Source organism: Dermacentor albipictus, chromosome 3 (assembly GCF_038994185.2).
Source record: "Dermacentor albipictus isolate Rhodes 1998 colony chromosome 3, USDA_Dalb.pri_finalv2, whole genome shotgun sequence".
NCBI lineage: Eukaryota > Metazoa > Arthropoda > Arachnida > Ixodida > Ixodidae > Dermacentor > Dermacentor albipictus.
Window position 1 is genome coordinate 7,166,184 of NC_091823.1, and position 24,068 is coordinate 7,190,251.

At 48.0% G+C, this 24,068-nt stretch overlaps 1 protein-coding gene across 4 annotated transcripts in view; it reads left to right on the forward strand.

Moving 5' to 3' along the window:
* Positions 1-405: 405 nt before the first annotated feature.
* Positions 406-24,068, forward strand: part of Nup98-96 (nuclear pore complex protein Nup98-96) — a 246,519-nt gene continuing 222,856 nt past the window's right edge. For 3 of the 4 annotated variants that reach the window (XM_065424259.2, XM_065424261.2, XM_065424262.2), the window contains exons 1-5: positions 406-783; positions 949-990; positions 6,705-6,863; positions 20,881-21,117; positions 23,131-23,285. In XM_065424259.2, the coding sequence (XP_065280331.2) occupies positions 735-783; positions 949-990; positions 6,705-6,863; positions 20,881-21,117; positions 23,131-23,285 (642 nt within the window). In that variant the 5' untranslated portion in view covers positions 406-734. The remainder of the gene's footprint in view (positions 784-948; positions 991-6,704; positions 6,864-20,880; positions 21,118-23,130; positions 23,286-24,068) is intronic. The other variant, XM_065424260.2, reaches the window with a different exon arrangement.

The window sequence follows — 24,068 nt, forward strand, 5'->3', positions numbered from 1 at the left end:
AACACGGTCTACATAATCCTTTAGATGCGATTCTCAAAGGTTGGTTGTCTGACTCTAGAATAGCTGTCGCCTGTAATGCCTGCAAACATATGCCGAGCTAAGATCGAGGCTAATGGCCTTCGAGATTCTCATGCACGCGTGATGGAGATTTCGGAAGCCACGCAAGGTAGCGCCCAGTGGTTCTGCCATAGAGTTTCATGGTTCTGCAGCCACTCTCGCGACCGACACTACTATTTCAGAGTAGAAAAGGGAAAGGTCAGGGTAGCTGCTTTTCTGCTCATGCGGCAGGCATCTAGTAAAAGCGGCAATGCTTTTGCGTACTGAAAGTGCCTGAAGTGCGTCCTGAGAGGCAGCCACAAGCAATGCGACAAATTTAGCGTACTGTTGAATCTCGCTTGGCAACACTCGCACTGCGCATGCGCGCGATTTCACAGAATTTGCTGCGACTGTTGAACTTGCGGTGTCGGATAATTCTAAATTGTTTTTGTGTCACCGTGCACTGTGTCGCGATTACTTGGATGATTGAAGTTAATGCACTCTCGGATTAACACCCTTTGTAGCTTATTTTACTTAGTTGTCGTTTCACAGTGTGCACCCGTAATAGGTAGTTGCTTAGCCGTGACACCCATGGGGACATACTGTTATGCACATGTGCAAAAGAGCGCACGATCGAGCTAAGCACAACATTTGATTCTTAATCATAGATATAAAGCCAGCAGCTTCCCAAAGCGGCAATGTTTGGGAACCAGAATCCGTTCGGGACTACCACAGGATTTGGGACGGGTAAGTGTCATTGCCTTGATTACGCACTTCATCGCCCTGCGCTCTGCTTTCTTATTCTACACTTTTCTCTCCTTGAATCGGTGTGTCGTGATGCAATCATTTAATCGCACAAGAACTGTTTCTGTGTGCAAATGTGCTTGTGTGGCTTCCTTCTTCTCTTTACAGGGAGTACCTTTGGGTCTACACAGCCAACGCCATTTGGGCAAAGTATGTTGTCAAGCCCGTGTTTCTGCGCTTTAACTTAAGCCCTGCGTACATTTTTTTCTCGTTGCATCTTTTTCTAACCCACGAATTGCGCTATGGCTAGCAGCTTCTGCCTATGTATTACGACTATTGGGCCTTCTGAATGAGCTGCATTTGTTGCCTAAAGTTTTGAAGCCGCTGCGCGCATGAGCGAAGGCACACATTTGCGCTCGTTCCACCCCGGTGGGCCATCCTGAACCTACAGCGCAGTGAGGTTTACCTGGAACCAGTGGCGTATATCCAGAAAGTGTTTTTTTTCGGAACGGGGGTGGGATAGGTAAGGAGAAAGGGGGAAGGCCGCATACTAACCAATTTCAGAGGGAGGGGGGGCACCTTCTGGCTACGCCACTATCTGGAACCTTTGGTGTGCCCCTTGTACTGCACAGGGCGAGAGAGACAGCTTTCGTTGCTGCTATGACATTTGATGGCACAAAGACTGTCGTAACTGTTGTGAACGTGTTGTGAACGATAAGAGAAACTGAGGGGCCCGGTTTTTGTTATTCGCAGCCACATAAAGTCAAGGAATAAATAGGGGAAATTTCTTGTTATCTTTAACCCAAATGTTGAAATAAGCCAATGGACATGAACGTCTTAGAAAAAACAACTTGTTGCCAGTGGGAGCCGAAACCACATGTTCTGCATTTCAAATGCAGTGCTCTACTAATTGAGCTGTGGCGACGGCTGCTCTCAGTCCAAATTTTTTTATATTTATGGAAGTATACAAGGTCTGGTCCTGGAATCTGATGTTGTATCAGTGTCGCTCGTAAGTTTTCGGAAGCTTCGAGCTGAAGTTGCCCTTACATCATCTGTTACCTGAGTTTGGGGATCGACAAAAGTCAACCCAGGAATGGGTCCTAAGTGTGCGGCTCCTGACAGATGCTTGACACCTCCTTTGGCTGTGCCCTGGAACATGGGTGATCAGACTCAATATCTTGCTTGATGCTAGATACCAAAAAACTACACCCGTTAGATGATGGACAAAAGTTGTTGCAGTTCCTGCACGATGCAGAGTTACTAGCTTTTATTTGATTTTCTTTTATTCCCCATATGCTTTGAGGCAAATCCTCCCCCCTTCCCGCCAAAAAATACGCTGTTGTCAGTTTGATTGTTGTCACTTGTGCGGTGGCTTCGAAATGTTTGGGCAGGCTGGTAGATACTTGGACTTCTTGGCAAAGTATGTGAAAAACCTAAGGCATCAGAGGTCACATAAATTTGAAATCAGTGCTGTGCAGCAGCTATCAGGAGGCCTATGTGTATTGAGCCATGACTTCACACAGATAATCCGAGCCCATTGAAAATGTGTTTTCGAAACATGATCACACCAATCCCCATATTGTAGAACATTCCCCCACTCTACAAGGGGAGTACGGTAGCATGATTCAGACGGGACAAAAGAAGACACATAGGGACACACACACACTTGTTTTGTCCCGTGTTTGAATCGTGCTACCATACTCTCCTTGAAGATGCATTACCAACAAGCCCACATTGCAACCCCCGCTCTAAATTCCACTTAGACTCAAGAAAGTATATAGCAACGCTACCCTTCGAGTGAAGTGGTCACTGTGCTTCATGATTATCCACGGTAATTCTTGAGAAGTATAGCGTCTTCATTGGTAGAGTGGAAGAAGTTCGAGTTAATAATCGTTTGAGAATACGGGGGTAAGTTTTGCCTGTGAAAATGTGGCTTTTGACCCTCCTACAGCTCTTGAATGTGTAGACATTCATTGGTCAAGGAGGGTTTCATTGCTTTATATTCTCTTGACCTGTGTCATGCACTACTACAAGTTTCTGTTTCCAAGCTGTACTTGTACATTCTCACTATTTTGGCGTGCACAAAATATTGTGCCTTTTCTGTAAGAATCTTGTCTATTCCTGATAAGGATTGCTGTGAGTACTTTTTCATGTGCGCTGATCTGTGCACAGTGCTGTATAGTGTACAGTACTCTGTAGTGTGCAATAATAGGGTGACAGCATGAGCGATGTGAATGCTGTGCTTGTGTCTGGCTGCTCCATGTCAGCTGATATACATTCTTAGGAAGACCATATTTTCTGGCCACAACTCTTCCTTAATTTATTTATTTGGTCTTTGCCATCCTTTTACCATTACAATATACAGCATCATGTTGCAGTTGCACTTCTTGTGTAATAGCAAATTTAAATGCCATATTGCATTGAGAATTATCGCTAAGAAAGGACAAACTCTTATCACCTTCACGAACATGCAAGGCCAACGAAACCAACAACTAGCCCTCCTTAAGCATAAGAAGTATCATTTGTCAATGGCAAACTGTGTTTTGTTAGTTGATTGAATGGTATGGTGCTTAGAAAATTTTGATGTTCAGCTTAGACTGATTGTGTAGACTTCAGGGACTACAGGATCGTGCATAAGGCAAAGATTTATGCTGTTGAGGGCGATCCGCACTAGCTTGCACCCAGCTCAGTCAGCTTAGCTTTTGTTGCAAAGCTCTTCTCTGGGTGAACCGCAGGTTTGATCCGTGACCACTGAAGTCCCATTCTAATGGTGATAGAATTCAGAAATGCATTTGTGATTATTTCGCCATTTGAGTATAAGGATTCTTCTTTTGCACTGAGCTTTAGTGCTTGAAAAAAAAGAAAAGCTGTTTACATAAAGAAAACTTTGTTTTAGAAGAAAACTTCTGCAAACCTAAGAGTGCCGGTCAAATTCAGTTTACTCTCTTCTCGTCATTTCCATGATCACACTGGTTCTGTGGTGCATAGCTATTCCAGTACATGACTGGGTCGCGGAAACTGTCAAGGTTACAGCAGTGGCTGCTCAGCATATGTATATGACTCTGGTGATGGAAAACAAGTCCACCATTGACAATGATCCACTAGGGTCAACTCTGTCACGTGGCTGCTGCAGTTGCCAAGCAAATTTTGGTTGGTGGCAGGTCAGGCAGCTTCTTAGCTTAAAGCAAACTACATGCTAGGGTTGGTACTGGTTATGTTCTTTGTCACAGGGTTATGCCACACTTGGCTTGCACATTCATTGTATCAGACAATTATTTTTTATTTGTACATGTTCACATTAAAAAAATATAATTTATTTCAGTTTCATGTACGAGGAAACAGTGTTGCAAAAAAGAAGAGCACCTGACCCAACCACCTGTATTCTTTAACAGCCGCAATAAATAATACAAGCACGTTTAAATCGGCTATTCACAACTTTTGGTTAGCAGCGCTTGTTAATTTCTATTTTGTTCTTGTTTTGCATTTGTTGTCAGCTACTGTTTTCACTTTAATCGTGAGGACTTAAAGGGCATAGACCTTCATACAATAATTACTCGAGGGAATTCTGGTGCTAATGTCAATGATAGCTGCAAGTAGGGCAGTTCAGCCAGCATGGGAATGGTGGTTAGTGCATGGATTTGCCTAAGCTTTGTCCTGTTTTCACATGGCTTCGTGACTTTTAAAACTCGTTATTTTCAACAAAGCATTCTGTATTAAATATATAAATAAACATTATTAAAGTTGTCCAACGGCAGGATTCGAACACAGAACCTCTAGCACAGAAGCTCGATGTTGAAACCATTATGCCGCAGATGCATGCATCAACAAGCGGCGTAGAACGCCCTTATGAACTTCTTGCGGGCAAGCCAATGCTTTGAGACGTTTGACGCATTTCGATTTGGCCACCTCGACAGGCTGAACCGCTGCAAGTAGCAGCGATTGTGCATGTTTGCACTCTTCTGCATTTAGAAAAGTATAGATTGCGCTAAAATTTAGGACAATTGAGGCAGATAAACTGTAACAAACAAAGCCACAGTGATGCCTGAATCCACAACCCAAAGATCAAACAAATCCGTGTACTACCCATCATTCCCATGGTGGCTGAACGATCGCAGTGCCAGTGTTCCCTCTAGTAATTATTGTAGGAGATCCTATGCTAAAGGAGTCCTGAACCAAACCTCGGGATTGTTGAAAAAATATAATCTGCAGGTAACACTTGCTGCTGTGAACATTGCAGCCAAATAGGGCAGTCGTGTGCAGCACGGGGAGCTCACAAGTGGAGCGGGAAGGGAACACTATTTTCAAATGAGGCCCTCTCCACACCCATTTCGAAGATGCTGGCGGCTTGCAAATGTTGTCACATGCAAGATCCCCATAGATGGCTGCTATTGGCTGATAGCTGAAAAAAAAAAAGGTGTTTGGATCACTGTGCTTCTTCCAACTGTTACTGTGTATATTTATAGACTCAGTTTAATAAACAAGCTGAAACAAGTGAAACGTGGGGTTTCAAATTTCAATAAGGATTACTTACTTCTAGCAGAAGCCGACTATTGTCTGCTTGCACTCGGCCGTGGCCACCTGCATTGGAATTTGAGTTTGGCCACACTCCTTATCGGTGTCGTAACTGTTAGGTCTTGCTGATTTTGATGAATTTTGAACACTCAACTAGCCTTAGACCAGGCAAAACTTAAGGTCAGACCACACATGCGCTTGCCAGTGCCCCCTTACTCCTGGCTGCTCCTGGCTAGATAGATGCCTTGAAAAACATCACTTTGTAATGAGCTATTGACAGTGCTTAAAAATTTGTAATTTGGATGTAGCAATTCATCGGTAAAGGTGGTGCATGGTAAAGCTGATTTGGGCCACATATTACAGCCAGATGGGAGCACATGAGCACGAGTGCGCCTTTCATGCTCTATCTAGCACAAAGCAAGCATTGCCTATGTGCACTACAGTTCCATGTAGCTACATCTCCTACATAGTGTAGATACCAGGGCCGCCGCGGGGTGCTGCAACGAGCCCACTTGCTTTAGCTTGCTGAGGACAACCACATTTGGTGTTTGGCTCGTTGTACGTGCCATAATTAAAAATAGTGGTGTCTACATGAACATTCAAAACCAAATTTGAACTGCGCACCATGGTGACCTTTAGTAGGTGGAGCATTGTGGGCACGGCCCGCTCCGCCGTAGCCTTCGCAGCGCAAGGCATTGAAAAAGGACCGGGAGCACCGCGAAGGCAATCACAGGCGATCTTTGATTGCCACTAACACTGCTTCTGCTAAAAGCATTGGAGTACTTTTTGCTGAAAATTATTTCTGAAATAGTCTAGTTTAACTTCAAATGCATTTCTCGACTTCTATAAAAAGCCTTTCAGGGCCCCTTCGAAGGTATTGAAGTAAGTGGAATGGGACATGTAATAATATTTAAGCAAAAATGGATAAACATTGGAAGTGCACACTTGTGCACACACATGCACATGGGTCATTTAGCTTCTGTGAAGTACTGGTCATGCAATTGTTCATCACAGATACAGTGCAGGATCCACAACTGTATAATAATAAATTGCAATTGACTTGTACTTATTGTGCTCAACAGCAGTGTGACATCACGGAATATGTATGGAAATTCTATGAAGGTATGCAATAGCGTGCTGTAACACGCACTGGCAAAACGTTGCACTGCTGCATGTGAAGCAAGATGTTAAGGTTCTTTTCGAGCCTGCATAATCTCCAGGCATACCTTGAACAGCTAAAGCAGTAGAAAAGGCCTACAAAAAAGTGCTTAAAGAGTTTGATGTGGTTTTCACATTGTACTATTGTACTGCATGATTAGTAGCCACATTAATATAATCTTAAGCATAGAAAAGAAGAACCTGAAGGAGAAATTCTGATGCCCCCCTGACACTTTCTGTGCTATTATTTACAGCCGGCAGTGCTTTTGGGACCTCGGCCTTTGGTGCCACATCAGCGCCCAGCACAAGTGGTGGTGGCCTCTTTGGGAGCACAACTCAACAGACTGGGAGCCTGTTCGGCAGCACAGGCTCTACTTTTGGCCAATCTTCAACATCAACCACACCTGGCTTTGGTAAGGCTGGTTGGCACATCACTATTGTCTATGTTTGCACAAATGCTGCATGAGCAACTTGAGTCTTTCCTCACTACAGCAAAGGGGATAATTTTTGGTAGATCAGTATTTCTATCTGAAGAAATATTAGGTGCAACATGTAGGGGGATAAATCAACTGGTAGTTTAATTGTTTGTGTCTTTATGGGAGTAAGAAAAGTTTTGAACAATTATTATGTGAAATTTCGAAGACGACTGAACAAAAGAACATGAGAAAAATAATCTTCAAATGTACTGGAGAGCTGTTTGCGTGAAGCCGTGAAATGTAGAATGCTGTGCACTATGCCAGTGGCCCCCGCCCCATCTTCAAGCTATGGTCTGCTAAAATCTTTTCGCCCGTTAAGTGCTGACTTGAAAAATAAGAACTACTATAAGGGATAACAGTTTTGATGTGATGTGCCGTAATAGCTTGGTTAGAACATGAATATGGTACGAAGTCTTATTCGGTAAAACTGGTGATGGTAGTGTCTACAGTCATCTACATTGGGATGAGGACTTGCCATAAGCCAAAAAGTGACAATTATTCAGGCTGAGACTGTCAAGATGTCCTAAAGGGTTGAACCAGGAGGAGGAATAAACTTTTATTGCAGAACCAGCACTTTATGGTGGCCGGGCCTACGCCTCCCACGAAGGGACGTCGAGGGCTTGCCTCGCCGCCGCCTCGCGGGCGTGCTGGGTCGCCCAGGTTTGGTCGTCGAGGGTGGAGCTCCGCAGAGCCTCATGCAACCTCGCCGAGAGAGTCGTGGTGTTAGTCTGTGCGTACTGTGCTGGGCACTCCCATAGCATATGCGAAAGCGTAGCCGGGTGAATTCCACAGCACCGGCAGTTGGGGGTAGTGTAGACGTCCGGAAATATAAGGTGGAGGCGGGCGGGTGAAGGGTACGTGTTTGTTTGTAGTAGACGCAGGGTGGTAGCCTGCGCCCGGCTGAACTTTGGGTGAGGCGGGGGGAAGATTCGGCGACTCAGGTAAAAGGCCTTAACAAGATCGTTATAAGTTGTCAGACTGTCCCTGGTGTCCAACTCATCTCCAGTGACTCCGGCGCGGTTGACTAGGCCTCGCGCAATGGAGTGGGTGACCTCGTTGAGATTGGGGAGGTGTGGGTGGACAGGGCCCGCATGGGCCGGGATCCATGTTAGGGAGATGATGTTGTCTTCAGAATGTGGTGCCTGGCAGAGGATGCGAAGAGCTTGGGGACAAATACGCCCTTTGCTGAAGTTAATAACGGCTGAGCGAGAGTCACACACTATGGTGTGACAGGTGGGATCTAAAGTGGCCAGGGCGATGGCCACTTCTTCAGCCGTCTCTGCAGTGGGGGTAGTGACGCTGCAGGCATGGTGTAGGGCTCCATCACGTGTGGCAACGGCCACAAATCGTGTGCCATGGGAGTATCGGGCTGCATCAACAAATGTGACGCCAGGTACGTTGGCAAGGGCTTTTATGATAGCTCCGGCCCGAGCTTGGCGCCGGGCCCTGTTATATTCAGGGTGCATATTCCTAGGGATAGGGTCTATGTAGATCCAGCTACGGATGTCGGTCGGGATCGGTTGTTTGGGGCCCTGTTGCTGATGGTAGGTGAAGCCAAGCGTGGACAGAATAAAGCGCCCCGTTTCAGTATGGGTGAGCCGTTCAAGCTGAGAGCGTTGTTGGGCTTCAATGAGTTCGGAAAGGTTGTTGTGAACTCCCAGTTGGTTGAAGAGTTCAGTGCTGGTGCAATGTGGGAGACCAAGTGCTTGCTTGTAGACCCCTCGTATGAGGGTGTCGAGCTTGTTCTGCTCAGCCCGGTACCAGTTGAGGTACGCAGCAACGTAGGTGATGTGGCATATGACAAAGGATTGGACGAGTCGGAGAAGGCTTTCTTCTTTGAGTCCTCCTCGACGGTTAGATATACGTTTAAGAAGTCGTAGGGTGTTTTGAGATTGGGCACAGATCTTGTTGAGAGCCAAGGCGTTGGAGCCGTTGGTAGAGATGGTGAGACCAAGAACCCGGATACTAGGGACGTTTGGGATAGGACTGCCATCTTGAAGGCGTAGGGTGATGGCGTCACAGGGTCGGTGATCAGATTGGTGTTTGGGAGGGCGACCCCGCTGAATGGGCTTGTATAGCAGAAGCTCCGATTTAGCCGGCGAACAGCGCAGTCCAGTCCCTTGGAGATAGGCTTCAACCGTGTCAATCGCCGTTTGGAGGGCCGATTCCACTTGACCATCACTGCCTCGGTACGACCAGATGGTGATGTCGTCGGCGTAGATGGTATGGTTGATATTGTCGACTTGCTGTAGCTGCTTGGCAAGGCCAATCATGACTAAGTTAAAGAGCATGGGAGAGATAACGGAACCTTGCGGGGTGCCTTTGCTGCCAAGGGGAAGCTGGTCTGATCGTAAATCCCCGGCCGAGAGGGTAGCCGTGCGATTGGAGAGAAAGTCACGGATGTAATTGTAGGCTCGCTCTCCCAGCTGGAGGTTGGAGACCTGATCAAGGATAGCTGCATGGGAAATGTTATCAAAGGCTTGAGTGAGGTCGAGTCCGAGAATGGCTTTCATGTTACGAGAACGATCGTTGAGCACTTGATGTTTGAGCTGCAACATAGCGTCTTGAGTAGAGAGGTGAGGGCGAAATCCAATGATGGTGTGGGGATAGAGAGAGTTGTCCTCGAGGTGACTGTTGATGCGTGCTAAGAAGGCGTGTTCCATCACCTTGCCTACGCATGAAGTGAGGGAGATGGGCCTTAAGTTATTGAGGCTAGATGGTTTGCCAGGCTTTGGGATTAAGATAACGTTGGCAGTCTTCCAGGCGGCTGGAAGGGCACCACTGCGCCAGCAATCGTTGATGTAGTCAGTCAGATGGGACACGGACTCGTCATCGAGATTGCGAAGGCTTTTGTTAGTGACCCCGTCTGGCCCTGGAGCAGAACGACCGTTAAGCTTGCGTAGAGCGGCGTGTATTTCAGATACGCTGAAATCGGCGTCTAGTGTTGGGTTGGGTCTACCGATGTAATTGCTGTGTGGACTGACTTGTCCCCTGGAGATATATCTGGTGCAGAGGTAGTCAAGCACCTGTTGTGGACCTTGCTTAAGGGTCTCCGTATAAAGGAGCTTCTGCAGCCGATCCTGTTGGGTGGTGCGGGTGGTGGTATTATCAAGCAGATGTTTGAGGAGTTGCCACGAGGAAGGGCGATGAAGTTGTCCATCCACCGTGTTACACAGCTCAGTCCATTGTTGCCGGCTGAGGATTTGACAATGCTCCTCGATGGCTGTGTTCAGTTTCGAGATCTTGCTTCTGAGGCGACGGTTTAGGCGCTGCCCCTTCCATCGAGCTAGGATGGAGGCTTTAGCCTCCAGAAGATGGGCGAGGCGGCTATCCATGCGTTCAACTGAGGCATCTGTAGTTACCACCCGAGTGGCTGTTTGAACATCAGTGCGTAGAGCTTGCATCCAGGTGTTAATGTCGGTAATGCCTTCTGCTGAGGTAGAACCTATGCGTATTTTTCGAAAAACATCCCAGTCGGTAATGGTGAATTCTTTAGTGGGGGCAGGGGCGGCAGCGAGTTGGGGTAAAGAGAGAGCAAGGATATAATGGTCGCTGCCCAGGTCTTGCTGGGTATTGGTCCAGTGTGCATTGGTGATATGTTTGATGAAGGTGAGGTCGGGGGTAGAGTCCCGGGTAGTGGAAGTACCGAGGCGTGTAGGAAAGGAGGGATCCGTGATGAGCGTAAGGCCTAAGTCGTGGTAATCTTGCCAGAGGTTGCGAGCTGCAGCTTCCGTGCGAACGTAGCCCCAGCCTGTATGGGCGAGGTTGAAATCACCGCCGATGAGTAGGGGGTGCGCTCCAGCTACGTGAAGAGCCTTCTTAAAGAGGGTGAGGAAGCGACACCTTGCTTTATCCTTGGGGCTATTGTATATGTTCAGAAGGAAGATGCATTCTTTCCGTTTACGATTGGGAATTAATTCGAGGAATAGATGTTCGATGTGAGGACTATTGAGATCATGTTCAATAACAGGAATACGACGCCGTACTAGGGTGGAGACCCGGCGAAGAGGGTGGGTGGTATGGAAGGTTTGATAACCGGGGAGCGTGGTCGGGGCGTTGTTGGTTTCTTGAAGTAGGATAGCATCCGGGCGGCGGGTATGTTGGCGTAGGTATTGATTGAGCACTGGTTGTTTTTGATGAAAGCCTCGGCAGTTCCACTGCCAAATGAGGGCGTCTTGATTAGTGTGAGCCATGGTGGGAGATGGTGGATGTCGCCATCGGCGTACCGGAAGGGTCGCAGACGGGGGCGGCATGGCTAGGAGGCGTGAGAATATGAGTTTCCAGGTTGGTCACGCGTTGGACAATACCAATGAAGGCTTGCTGGATGGAGTCCAGAGCATGTTGGAAAGTGCTAATAGTTGTTTGAAGTGAGATGAGCATGTCTTTAACTTCAGAGCGGACCTGTCCCGTGGCTCCATCTTGCAGGGCTCTCTTCTTGGGGGCGGGAGTCGAGGGGGCCTCCTGACTAGCGGCAGGGACGTTCTGTGCGATAGGTGTAGGGGCTGGTGTTTGGGACTGTTTGAGGTCTCTAACCTCCTGCGAGAGTTTAGTTAGGAGATCACGTAGGATGGCGTTCTCGCGCTTAAGCTGAGCTATTTCTGGGTTTTCTGGTGAAAGAGGAGGGTAGGTGACTTGTGTGTTGTCGATCTTACGACCCTCTCGCGAGGTGCCCATGAGAGCGTCTGCGAAGCTCACCTTGCTGTTGTTGGTAGATGTGATGCGTGAAGCCGATGCAGACCGGGATCTTGAGCGTTGTTGCCTGGATCGAGATGGAGTTCTGGAGCGGGAACGGCTCCCCCTTGACGGTGTGCGGGAGCGTGGCCTGGTTCTGGTGCTGAGGGTGGAGGGGCCGGCTTGTTTATAGGTGGCTTGGCTGGTTGTTCGTCGTTCTCCGATACGCTTGCGGATGACGTACGGGGTTTTATATCGAGCGGCACAGCTTTTGTCCGCGGTGAGATGGGGACCACCACAGAGCGAGCACTTAGGGTTACAGTTATGGTCGGCGGGGGGGTTGCGGACACCGCAGCCCCGGCATATCTTGTTATTTGGGTAGGGACAAACGTCCATACGGTGTCCGAGGCGGCCACACTGGTAACAAATGTCAATTTGCTTCCGATATAGCGAACATGGGAGTAACGTGGAACCGTAGCAGACCTGATAAGGCACATCCAGTCCGTCAAAAGCGACGATCACTGTTGTAGTTGAAGCGATGCGCTTGGCTGCCAAGGCTGTCGGGTTTCGGGCAGTGACAATTTTGTTGTGGATCTGCTGGGGAGTCTCCGTGAGTGGGATCCCACGGATGACCCCTTTCGTCGTGTGCTCAGCTGCGGTTTCGTATGCATTGACCTCGTGGTTGACGCCGTTCACATGGATAGAGCGGATGCGAGCGTACCGGTCTGCATGGTCCGGGCGAGGTGTACTGACGACAACGATGTTTTGTTGCGTATTCGGGCAGACAGTGTCTTCTGAGCTTTCTTCGTCCGTGAGGTTCGCTGCTCGGAGAATTGCGGTGGTTACCACGGGACTGCCGATCTTGGCTATATGAAGGGCGCCCTTGGGGCGGATGACAATCTTGATGTCCTCCGTCGGAAGCGGCGGCATGCGGCCCGCCTTCAAAACTTGAGCTTTAACGGGCTGCCTCGCCCGAGAGCGGGGCCGGCTACTTGGGGCTTGAGATGATCCATTGGCCTGGGTCAAGTTGTCGGTGCCGCGTTTTGAGCGGCGGGATCGTGCAGTGACCCAGCCAGACTGGGCGGTCACTTCATCTGGCGAAATATCCTGGCCGGCGACCTGGATCTCCATAGCGAAGACAGAGGTGCGGGATCACTCTGGTAGGAGATGTAAACGCCGCGCGCCGAGGCGCGACACGCCGCCGAGACCCAATCGGTGCAGTCGGAGGCTGAACGACCGGCCAGCTAGGCTTAGCGCGGCGGCGACGTGGCGGGTGGAGAAAAGGTGCGGTTCCCAGGAAAATGGAATGCCCCACCTGAAAGCGAGGTGTCCACAGAGTCCGGAGAACTTCAAGAATTGTTTGGTGAAAAGTTTAGGTCGCTAAGCACAGAGAAATCCGCGATAACATTTGAGAAAGCCGGAGCCGACATGAAAACATCCGCACTCCTCGGCCTCTTCTTCTTCCTCCTTCGGGTTGAACCAAAGCTTTTTTTTTTTTTTTGCTATCCCCCCTGGATGGGTTTGGCATGGATGCTGGATCAGCCCGTACCTCACTTGTTATATTTGTGCATATACTATATCATTAACATTACGCACGTGCTTATGCAAGCTTCAGCAAACCAGCCTATGTCAGCACTGAGTGCTGATCAACAAAATACATAATGCCAGTGAGCGCAACTCAGTTCTGCATAATCAGAATAAATCCCAATGTAAAACCTGTACTTATAATGTCAGCTCATAGGCATCTTTGAAGCACACAAACCTCTTAGGATATTCAGCAGCTTCCTTGAATTTCTTATACAGGGTTTCTACCAACAGGTAAAACCGGAAATTCTCAGTGATTTTAAATAGTCTTAAAATACTCAAGGGGAATTTATGCTTCTATCAGGGATAATTAGCTGTAATTTTATTAAAGTGAATGAAAGTCTCGGTAATGCTGGCTCTAGTAACGGAGAGGAATCATAGCGAATCGTCTTTGACGCCATGCCGTCAGGTGGAGGAGTTGCCAGTGTAGATACCGTCAACAACCGACTTTCCGAATGCCCGATCATTCTCATGGCTTCGCAGCACTACCATACAGTCAATGTATAAGAACGTCTGAAATTCCGGAGGCAAGAACCCTCCGCCGTCCAATTAGTCGGGCATTTTGCTGTGACTGCAGGTCCAAAACGGCATTAATCAAAGCCACCGCCGCCGCCGTTTTGATCACCTCGCTGCCTCGAAACTGCACTCTTGCATGCTGATCTGCTGGCAGCCGTCGCCACCACTGCGGCAAACGCTAGGCCTAGCTGCTTCGACGTTAACTATTGAGCTTCTTGCCGTTCAGCACCGTGTTTTTCATTGAAAGAATTCACCGCTGTCAGCAATAGCACCGACTCAACCTCTGTGGTTGTCACGATTGGCTTCGAAGCTCGGAAAGCACGACGCGTTGCATATGCCGGTTCCCGAAAGTCAGCTTCGCCTCAACACAGGAATGTTAAGCCATGAAGGATACGCGAACATATTGCAATGAAGCATAACAAGCGTTGGAAGGGGCAATTGTCACGGGACGCAGTATGTACTATTCCTTAATTATATGCGCGTGCACCTGCCATCTCCTGTCACAGTACCAGCACCGATATGCCTAGTAAGTCTACTGGCATGCGTCGTTGGATGTGCCTGTGGCAATTTCAGCCCTTAGGGGCAGTAAAAGACATACATTCATTTTTTCGAACTGCCCGATTTTTCTGACGTTTTTGTGGCCCCTAGGGAGTTAGAAAAATCGGACGTAGACTGTACAACTGCCCAAGAACTGCCCAAACGGTCTGTGGGGCGAATGTACGGCTGTCGAGAACAGAAAGTACCATCGCATTGAAGAATACTTTGTTTAGTGCAAAACGACACACACAAGAAAGAGGACAGGACAAGGCGTTGTCCTGATCCTGGACAAGGCGCACAATGCGTTGGCGGGCACTAGCCCGCCAACGCATTGTGCATTGAAGAATGATAGGGAAAGGAACTGTGCCACCTCTTATTTGAAGGAGCTTGCGCTCAAAAAGCCAAGTGTTCGCTGACACCGAGATGCAGGTGACCCTCATTCAAGCTAAAATAGACTCTTTAAATCGGTGAAATACAACACTGAGGCGTGAACATCTCGGCAAACTTTTATGGTCGGGCACAGTGTGTGAAGCTCGCAAGCAGAGCATGAAGTCGCCATTTTCTAAAATGCTTTCTTTTCAACAGAAGCCTTCTCCTTACTCTCTTAGGGTTGCTATATTTTGTCATATAGCAGATTCCCATGTGCGGCTGCTATTGGCCACTAGCCGACGACAGTCAAGAAGGGTGTTTGAATCAGGGCACTTCCTTCTACTGTTACAGTGTATATTTATAGACACAGTTTAATAAACAGGCTGAAATGAAAATAGGCACCTCAAATTTCGATAGGAATTACGTACTTCCAGATGTACAACTATCATACTGTCTACTAACACTCGGCAGCGCCTGCCCACACGGGAATGAGACATTGGCATACTGCTTATCAGTGCTGTAGGTATTGGGTCTCCCTAATTTCTATCAGTTTTGAACACTCAACTAGCATTGAACCACACGAAATTAAGATCAGACCAGACCATGCCAGCGTATGCTTTGTGGGGTTCTCACACCGTGCTCTTGGGACAAAGGAACGACAACACAGTAGTGCAAACAATCACAAGGGCATTTATTGCGCCTTTTGTAGATCAATGCCTGCTAGCCGAGTTGCTATCCACAAAACATGTCGATGGGCGCGCGACAAATCTAGAAGTCCGACTCACCGCGACCGGATAGCGAGCGAATATGTTCGCCCCATGCTGGATCCCAACGCCTGGTCACGCGAGACGGTCTCGCAGAAGCATGGATTGGCGCACGCGCGGCACGGCATGTCCACACCGCTTGCTGTCCCGAACCCAAGAGGCAGCCTGGTTTCCCCTGCGCCCCCAAGTAACCCTGCCGTGAGGCGGCGTTAGCAGCGCGACACTCGCGCCATCTCTCACACTGCGCCTCAACCACATCGACCGCCGCGGGCATCACGCAGGCCATGCGGCGGAGCCGGATTACAGGAGACGCGCTATGCGAGAAAAACATATCAGGGGACGCGCGACAGTCGCGCATCCCCACAGCTTACTCCTGGTCGGTCCTGGCTAGGTGGTTGGCAGACTTCGTTTCATATAGAGCTGTTGTACAAAATGTGTAATTTGGATGCGACTACTATCCGTTGGTCAAGCTGGTGCATGACAAAGCTGGTCCATACCACGTAGCATGACCAGACTGGAGTACATGAGCACGAGCGTGCACTCCAACCCTGACGTACACATAGTTAACCACTACAGTTGCATGTACAGGGAAATCTCGGTATAATGAAATCCAGGGAACTGCAGCAAATTTTTCACTATTCTGAAAGGTGGTTTATTGAAAGCCCCAAAATTAACCATTCCACTCTTAAATTGTCACCGTATGAGCTATCCCCGGAAATGTCGCTGTTGGTTCTCAGCCTGCGCTGTTGCTATTTTCCATAGATTCCGCTGCCACGCACTACTGAAGCGCCGTTTAATAAAAATGGCATGTGCACAAAAGAGACACTAACATTGAGAAAACCACCGATAAAAAGGAAGCTCTATGTTGCCTCCAAAGAGCAATGTTTTTTTTTTTACACTCCTTGCTGTGCAGCTGCATTGCTTGAGGCGAGCATTTGAGCTATTCTGTAGTGCAAGCGTGATTAAACAACACCATCCAGAAAGTGCGACCATGTTGCCTTGCCTCGAGCAGGAAGGTTACATTTCTCCCAGGGTGTAGCTAGTAAGGTTGCGGAATGAAGCATGAAACAAGAGACGTGCCTCTGTTGCTAGGCGACACTTGTCTGTGCGGAGCATGCACTTGCAAAAAATGGTGTCCCCTATTGCGTTTTGCTCCTTCGGCGCCGTCTCAGGTTTTCCAAATCCATGCACTGCAGCATCCGTTTTCTGTGCCTTGTCTGCTAGCCTGCTGTTCCATCTGTCCCGAAAAATACACAGAAATCAGAAGAATTACTGGATTTCTGAATATTAATTTGTGGTACTAAGGCATTGTTAACATGACACTTAAACTGAACAACAATCTTTATTCTGAAAGTTGTGTTATTGTAAAGTTTGCACTACTGAACTGTTTTTACATTGAAACCATAAGCAGTCAGCAGGAGATTTCTGAAAAGTTGGTAATGTAGTCTTTATAGTAACAATGTTGCACTGTAGCTGAGTCTGCAGCATAGCATAGATACCGCGACCACTGTTGGGTGCTGCGATGAGCACGCAAGCTCCTGCGGCTCTCTGAAAACAACAGCGTGTGTTGATTGGCATCTGTAGGTGACATGAATCAAGGACCAAGTGCCAACATCTGACGGAACAGGTTATCTGCTTCCTGAGTAGCACATTCTCGACGTTTGTCACCATCATGGCCGAAGTTGGTTACATTAGGAATTCTTTCAACGTGAGTCCGGAGCGCTACATCCACGTTGCTTACTCAATATGTGCTGCCAACGTATTCGCACGAGCAAACATGAAATTGATGTTTGTTTGGCCTTCAGAAATTGTGTGATTCTTGCAGAGATAAGCGTGAAAAGAAATGTGCTACTCATGCCACTTGATGCGAGAATAACTGCACGTAGCTGTCTAGTACACTGCACCACAGCAAAGATCTAAGGCAGCATAAACTTAACCGTAACATGAGGGATAGCCTCTGAGTTTGGCGCATCGTAGGTGCCGAAGTCGGAAGTAGTGGCGTCTATATGAACATCCAAAATCAAATTTGAACTCCGAGCCTTGTTGAGCACATAGCAAGCGCTGTGCATATGCACCACAGTTGCATGTAGCTGCATCTGCTACGTAGCGTAGATACTGTGGCTGCTGCAGGGTGCTGTGACGAGCCCACTCCCTGTAGCTCGTTGAGGACAACCGTATTTGGCATTTGGCACGTCGTAAGTGCCAAAATCGGAAATACAGTCAATCCCGGATACAGTCGTCGACCGTTTATTCGGACCTCACGGGGACTGCAGAAATGTCCGAATAAACAGGTGTCCGAAAAAGCAGATTAAGAAGAAAAAAAATGAAATCCTTTATTTCCACGCACTTATTCGGGCTCGGCAGTAGGCTTGAAGAAATCGTGAATGCGCCGTTGCACGTTCCGTTTACGCGCAATCAGATAAGCCTGAATCTCAGAGAGGGTCGTACGGTCATTATTGGCGGCTGAAAGCTCAGTCACTGCTTGTACACGCTCCGCATGCGACGGCAGCGTAGCACATGGTGCATCATCTTCCGACTCAGAGTCATTGTCCGGCGGTGCAGCAGAAACCTGACGAATGATCTTACCGTCGTTGAGTTCTGCGCATGTCAATACAGCAGTGTCAGCACCTATGAAACTCAAATGAGACGGTGTCCAGAATCGCAATGCAACCACTGCGCAGGTCTCGGCAGAACATTTTCCGCGTCAGTAGGGAGCACATTGGAAGGCGACAAATCTTAGGCCTCCCGGCACCCGCTTGCCGGCATTCCCCAGCGCAGTCTGCGCGGGCACTGTGGGCGCCATTAGACACTTGATGCTATGTTTCCGTATGCCGCATTGGATCACCGAAACCTCGACACAGCACACAAAGCAAACACCACCGTGCAGACTATGTGCCGACACCAGTCGTACAAACGGAAAATGTGGCCTGCTCGCAGCGTCGTGCGCGAAGAAACAAATCAGCTGCAGGATTGTCTTGACATGGCTTACTAAGCTGAAACCGGAACCGAACTGCTGTAGAGCCACTCTATCGAACCAGGCAGAAACGATGATGATGAGCGGGGATTTCCAGCAGCGCCACTTTGTGGGAAATGGCATTCAGCAAGTCGAACCATGCACAGGTCAGAGTTGGTGCATGGCGCTCTCGATCGAGTTGGCTCAAGGAGTGTCCGAAAAATCAGACGAGAGGTTGCAAGGTGTCTGAACTTTCGGCAGTTGTTATACATTATGGTCTATGGGGAGAATGGCGGTGCCGCTAAGCTGACCGAATAATCGGGCATGTCCGAATTTTTTGAGTCCGGAAAATCGGTCGGCGACTGTATATCGAACTCTAAGGGATCACAAAGTAGTTTGATATATCGATAATTCGAAATATAATATATGCATGTCTAAAGCTTCTCTAACAACTCCACACATCTCAAGGCAGTTTCTCTGTCGTGACCAATGGGAACTTACTGATCTGCGCCTCCAAGGCGCGTAAAAAAACAAAAACACAGCGCAATGACCAGAGCACTTTATTTCGGAAGGAAAAAAGTCTGTGACCTTTGCTTGCTTTTTCTTCTGCGCCATCAAGTTCATTAAGGTGTCCTCAAGCTGTTGACAGTGTCCAAATGAGAAAGGCCAGCTCCTTCCATTGTGCCACAACAGCGGTGAGGGACGCAGAAAGCTAATGCAAGTTAGCTGCAGTGCATGGTGGTTGGTCCTCTTCATGGGAACCTTTGCCACTGCTGGAGTCTGTGTCCTTGTCACCCATGATGTCAGCCACAATCTCCGCATCAGCGTGATTCGCTGCAGCTTACACGCCGTCATCAGCGCTGACCAAATCGTATGTTGTAACGCCGCCTGGGAATGCCGAAAGCTGGCGAAATTCACCGTCCAGACCTTCTCGACCTTGTCAAAGGTTGGGACGCGCACACGACACGCTCCAGGGCGACTGGACTTGAGGATCGTACTCGGGGTGTTGCAAGGAATTCCGCACGCTGCGGCAACTGACGACTCTTTCTCGCCAGCCTTCACCCATCGAATGATGTCCACCTTTGATGAAAAATCCAAATTTTTTCGTTTTTTCGCGGCCATAGCTCCGAAACACGTACCGAAAGCGTAAAGAAAAACGCACTGCACCACACGAGTCTCAAGCCTTCACGTTGGCATCATGCATAAAAGGAACAAAGTGAATCGAAAGACGCACCGCTCCGCGTCTCCGCACTACCACAAGCCTAAGCTGCACTGACCTCGTTCGTCTCACTGCGCCAGCGGTGTCAGCCAACCAAAACACAGGAAACGGGTGCCTGCGGTCAGCGTGGTTTCTCCCTCCCGCTTCCCTTTCACACCCAATTGCACTCCAAGTGCTCCTCGTCACGTGCATTTTACTCACATGCCCCTTTCTCATAGTACGGGATGGCGCGCGTGAGATCGCTGGAACATCGCAAGATCTTTGTGAGGAGAAGCGCAGTTGCGGAGGTGGGATGCGATGGGAGAAGCGCGCTTGCAGGGGTGGGGTATGGTGGGAGAAGCGCACTTGCCGGAGCGCAGCTCAGCACAGAGTTCGGTATGCTGCCGGTGCACGGGAGTTCTATGTACGTGAATAATGGCGCTATACTTTTGCATGGGATTCCCAAGGGGATTCTTCAACTGTTCGATATAGGCAATAATTCGATTTATCCGGGTTCGATATATCCGGTATGGACTGTAGTGGCATGCGCATAAACCTCCAAAATCAAATTTGAACTTCGTGCCATGTGGCTAATCGGCCTGATCTTCACACATGCTTGTGTGCTTTTCGCATACACTACTTTTCTTGTTTCCTCCATTTGCGTATTGTTAATCGTTTTGATCACTTTGGTCGACCTGGTCGAACCTTGTGCCATCGCTTGCCGTGGGAATGCTGTGCACCTCAAGGCACCAACCACGGCTGGGTCATTAACTGCGGGTGAAAAATCGAATACTAAATATTCAATTTTCAAATTGAAATATTCAAACGTTCACTATTTGATTCGAAATAGAATATTAGAGTATTTGCGCACCCCTAATAAAAGGTGGCTTAGGATCCCTGTAATGGTTATGTCAGTTAGGCGTACAGTGGCTTTGAAACTTGTGGGAGAGGCTGTGCTCATTGCCTGTGCAATGCAGCATGTTCCTATAGGCGGAGTACCAGGTAGGCTGATCACACCTAAACAATCACCAGGTACTGTGTAAACTTGAAGTTGAGGCAGATTGGGGGGATTTGTCGCCATCAACTGCACGACAGACACTAGGACAAAAAGCAAAAGGAGTGCAGACTTCCAACTTGGTTTACTTGAAAATGACAAATGCCTTATATATATTGAATATGACAATTACTGCTGAAAGGTACAAATGACAATAAAAAGAACCCACAAAATCGAAACAGTAGTGTGAAATCTGCACTCGTTTTGTTCATTTTGTGTCCCATTTGTTGTGTACTTTTCATAACTTCCCTTAGCTGTCGAATCAATTGATAAAGTACTGCTGATTGCTGAGAGAAATGCCAATGCAGGTTTTGGAGCACCTGCAACTAGCACATCCATGTTTGGAGCCATGAACCAGCAACCTGCTGCCAGTACAGGAATTTTTGGCACCCCGTCATCCTCCTTCGGTCAGCCCCGTCCACAGTTTGGCACCTCCTTCTCAACCACCACTCCTGCCACTGGCACTACCCTCTTTGGCCAGCCTCAGAGCACAGGCCTGTTTGGCCAGACGCCTGCAGCTGGAAGCTCTCTTTTTGGATCAACAGGTCAGATGTACATTTCTCACTGTATCTGTATGAATAGCGCCTGATTTTATCTTTTTGTAAGGGAGTCTTTCTACAGGCTCTGTGCAAGAAATACTGCCCACAACTGGTGGGGCTAACTTATAATAATGGCCACACTATGTCAAACGTGGTCATAGAAGCAGTTTGCCTAGGGGTGTGATAATAGTAGTATTGAAACATAATGAAATACAGTCGCTGACCGATTTTCCGGACTCCAAAAATTCGGACATGCCCGATTATTCGGTCAGCTTCGCGGCACCGCCATTCTCCCCATAGACCATAATGTATAACAACTGCCGAAAGTTCGGACACCTTGTAACCTCTCGTCTGATTTTTCGGACACTCCTTGAGCCAACTCGGTCGAGAGCACCATGCACCGACTCTAACCGGTGCATGGTTCGACTTGCTCAACGCCATTTTTGTTTTCAACGGAGCTTCCTTGCTGCCCCACGAAGTGGCGCTGCTGGAAATCCCCGCTCATCATAATCGTTTCTGCCTACTTCGATAGAGTGGCTCTGCAGCAGTTCCGGTTTCAGCTTAGTAAGCCATGTCAAGACAATCCAGCAGCTGATTTGTTTCTTCGCGCACGACGCTGCGAGCAGGCCACGTTTTCCATTTGTGCGACTGGTGTCGGCACATAGTCTGCACGGTGGTGTTTGCTTTGTGTGCTGTGTCGAGGTTTCGCTGATCCAACGCGGCATACGGAAACAATGCGTCAAGTGTCTAATGGCGCGCGATGCCACAAATCTTAGATGCCATAGCTGATTGCACTTGGTGCCTCCAGTCAGTGTCCGCAAATTAGAAACAAAAGTGTAAGAAGATACGAGTTTTCGTCCTGAGCAAAACAAAAAAAATCACAGTTTCACCAGAAAGGCAGAGCAGTGATGACGATAGCAAAGACGCAACTACACAAGGTAAGGTTCGTAGTTTTGACGGTGTCATGTGCACTCAAACGTTAACAGATCTCACTCGATGACCACAAACTTGCAGTCACAACACGAGCGAGCGCTTTACGCTGTGTCTTGGAAACTTGAGATTGTGCGACCAGCAACACTAGATGCATGGGAACAACAAAATGCGTGTGAAGACACCAACAATTTCCACTCTACCTTTGCACTTGCCATGGAGAGAAGACACAGGCATATTCCTATATTCCTGCCCCCCCCCCCCCCCCTTCGCAGACTGTTAAATATTTCAGAGTATATTTTGGTCTCTGTGAGGCCCAGAAAATAGGTTGGCTACTGTACTGTAATAATTGATTGTGAGCTGCTGTTTTTGCTTTAAAATCTTCCTGAGGCAGGCCAAAGACAGGCGTCTTCAACGAGAGATGCCACATGTTCAACGCATTTCCTGTATCTAAGTGCTGCCGAGATGTACGCTGCCACTCTCGGCGTCACCACTGCGGTCACCATTGAGCCGGGCGCTTGCGTGATGACCAGCCAAGTTCGAATCATTTGGTGAAGGCTAATTTCAGGATAGGATTGAAATAAGGAAAGTTTGATCCCATGAAAATGTATAGGCTCTGGCCATGACCTTCGGTCGAGATCGAATTTACCAAAAGATAGAATTAACAGGAGTTGAATTAACGGACATCTACTGCAGTGGAATTTAGTGATATTTCGATTTCCATATGGAAGCCTTGTCCACAATAAAAAAGAGTGAAACAAACATGCTTCAGTATGTGATAGGAGCAGCGAACATACATCATTGGAAGTGTCCTCTCATTTCAACGTGTGCCGCAGTCTGGATGTGCAAAGACTCCACATGCAAGTGTGATGTGCATTTTTTTTTCTCAACTAGTATACTTGCACTACACAGTCAATCTTTTGGCCACTAGTGTTGGGGAGGACAGTTGAGGCCTCTTAGATTTGTCGGACATTGTACTGTGCTGCTTCACTCGTTTCTTGAAATCTTCAGAATTTTTTTCAGTTTTCAGCCTAGGTTACCATAAAGGGATACGATGAGCTGAGACTTCCTTTGTGCTTTCTGTTGCAGCATTTGGCACGGGCTCTGTTACTACAGGGACCACAATCAAGTTCAAGCCACCAACGGGCACTGATACAATGATGAAGAATGGCGTCTCGAGCACCATCAGCACATCTCACCAGTGCATCACCTGCATGAAGGAGTATGAGAACAAGAGTTTGGAGGTAGGATCGCTATCTCTTTGGGACAGTGAAACCATGACCTAACGAAACCCGCTTTTATGAAATTTTTAATTTAATTGAGTGCTTTCAAATCCCCAGCACATCGTAGAGCTTAATGTTGAGAGATGTTGAAGCAACAAAGTTGATCTTGCCTGATTTTATCAAAACTTTAAGGGCAAATAAGGGGGAAACATCAGTATGCCAGGTTTCAGGGATAAAGTGGGTATCAAAGCCTTCTTTAAAGTCTCCTTTTACCAAATTTAATGAAACTGCAAGCCTTGTTCACTTTTTTTGTGCTGGTTTCAAATATACATTCATAATGGGAACAGCGCGAACAAGACGACAACGGAGAGAAATGACACAGGACGAGCGTTGACTCATAACTATGTTTACTGAAACACACATCAGGTATATAAGCGACACAGGCGATCACATGGTCAATTGAAGAATGCACAACCAGGCCACTTGTATACAGGGCATCAATTACCGTATCGAGCTATTTAGGTACATTAATTCTTGCTGAGAAAGTGCTATTGAAGGCTGGCTAATGCACCACGTGCCCTTTCGCTGAATGTGGGCTGCTTCCACGACTAATCTGGTGGATGCGTCAGTATGCTTAAACAAAATTGTTGTCTCTTTGAGCAGAGGCTTACACTTACATTGCCGGCAATGGACAGAGACATGCGCATAATCATTCTTGTCCAGGGACAATTCATGTTCCCTAAGTCTTACATTTATGCACCGGCTAGTTTGCCGTATGTACACTCGGCCACACTTTAGCAGGAA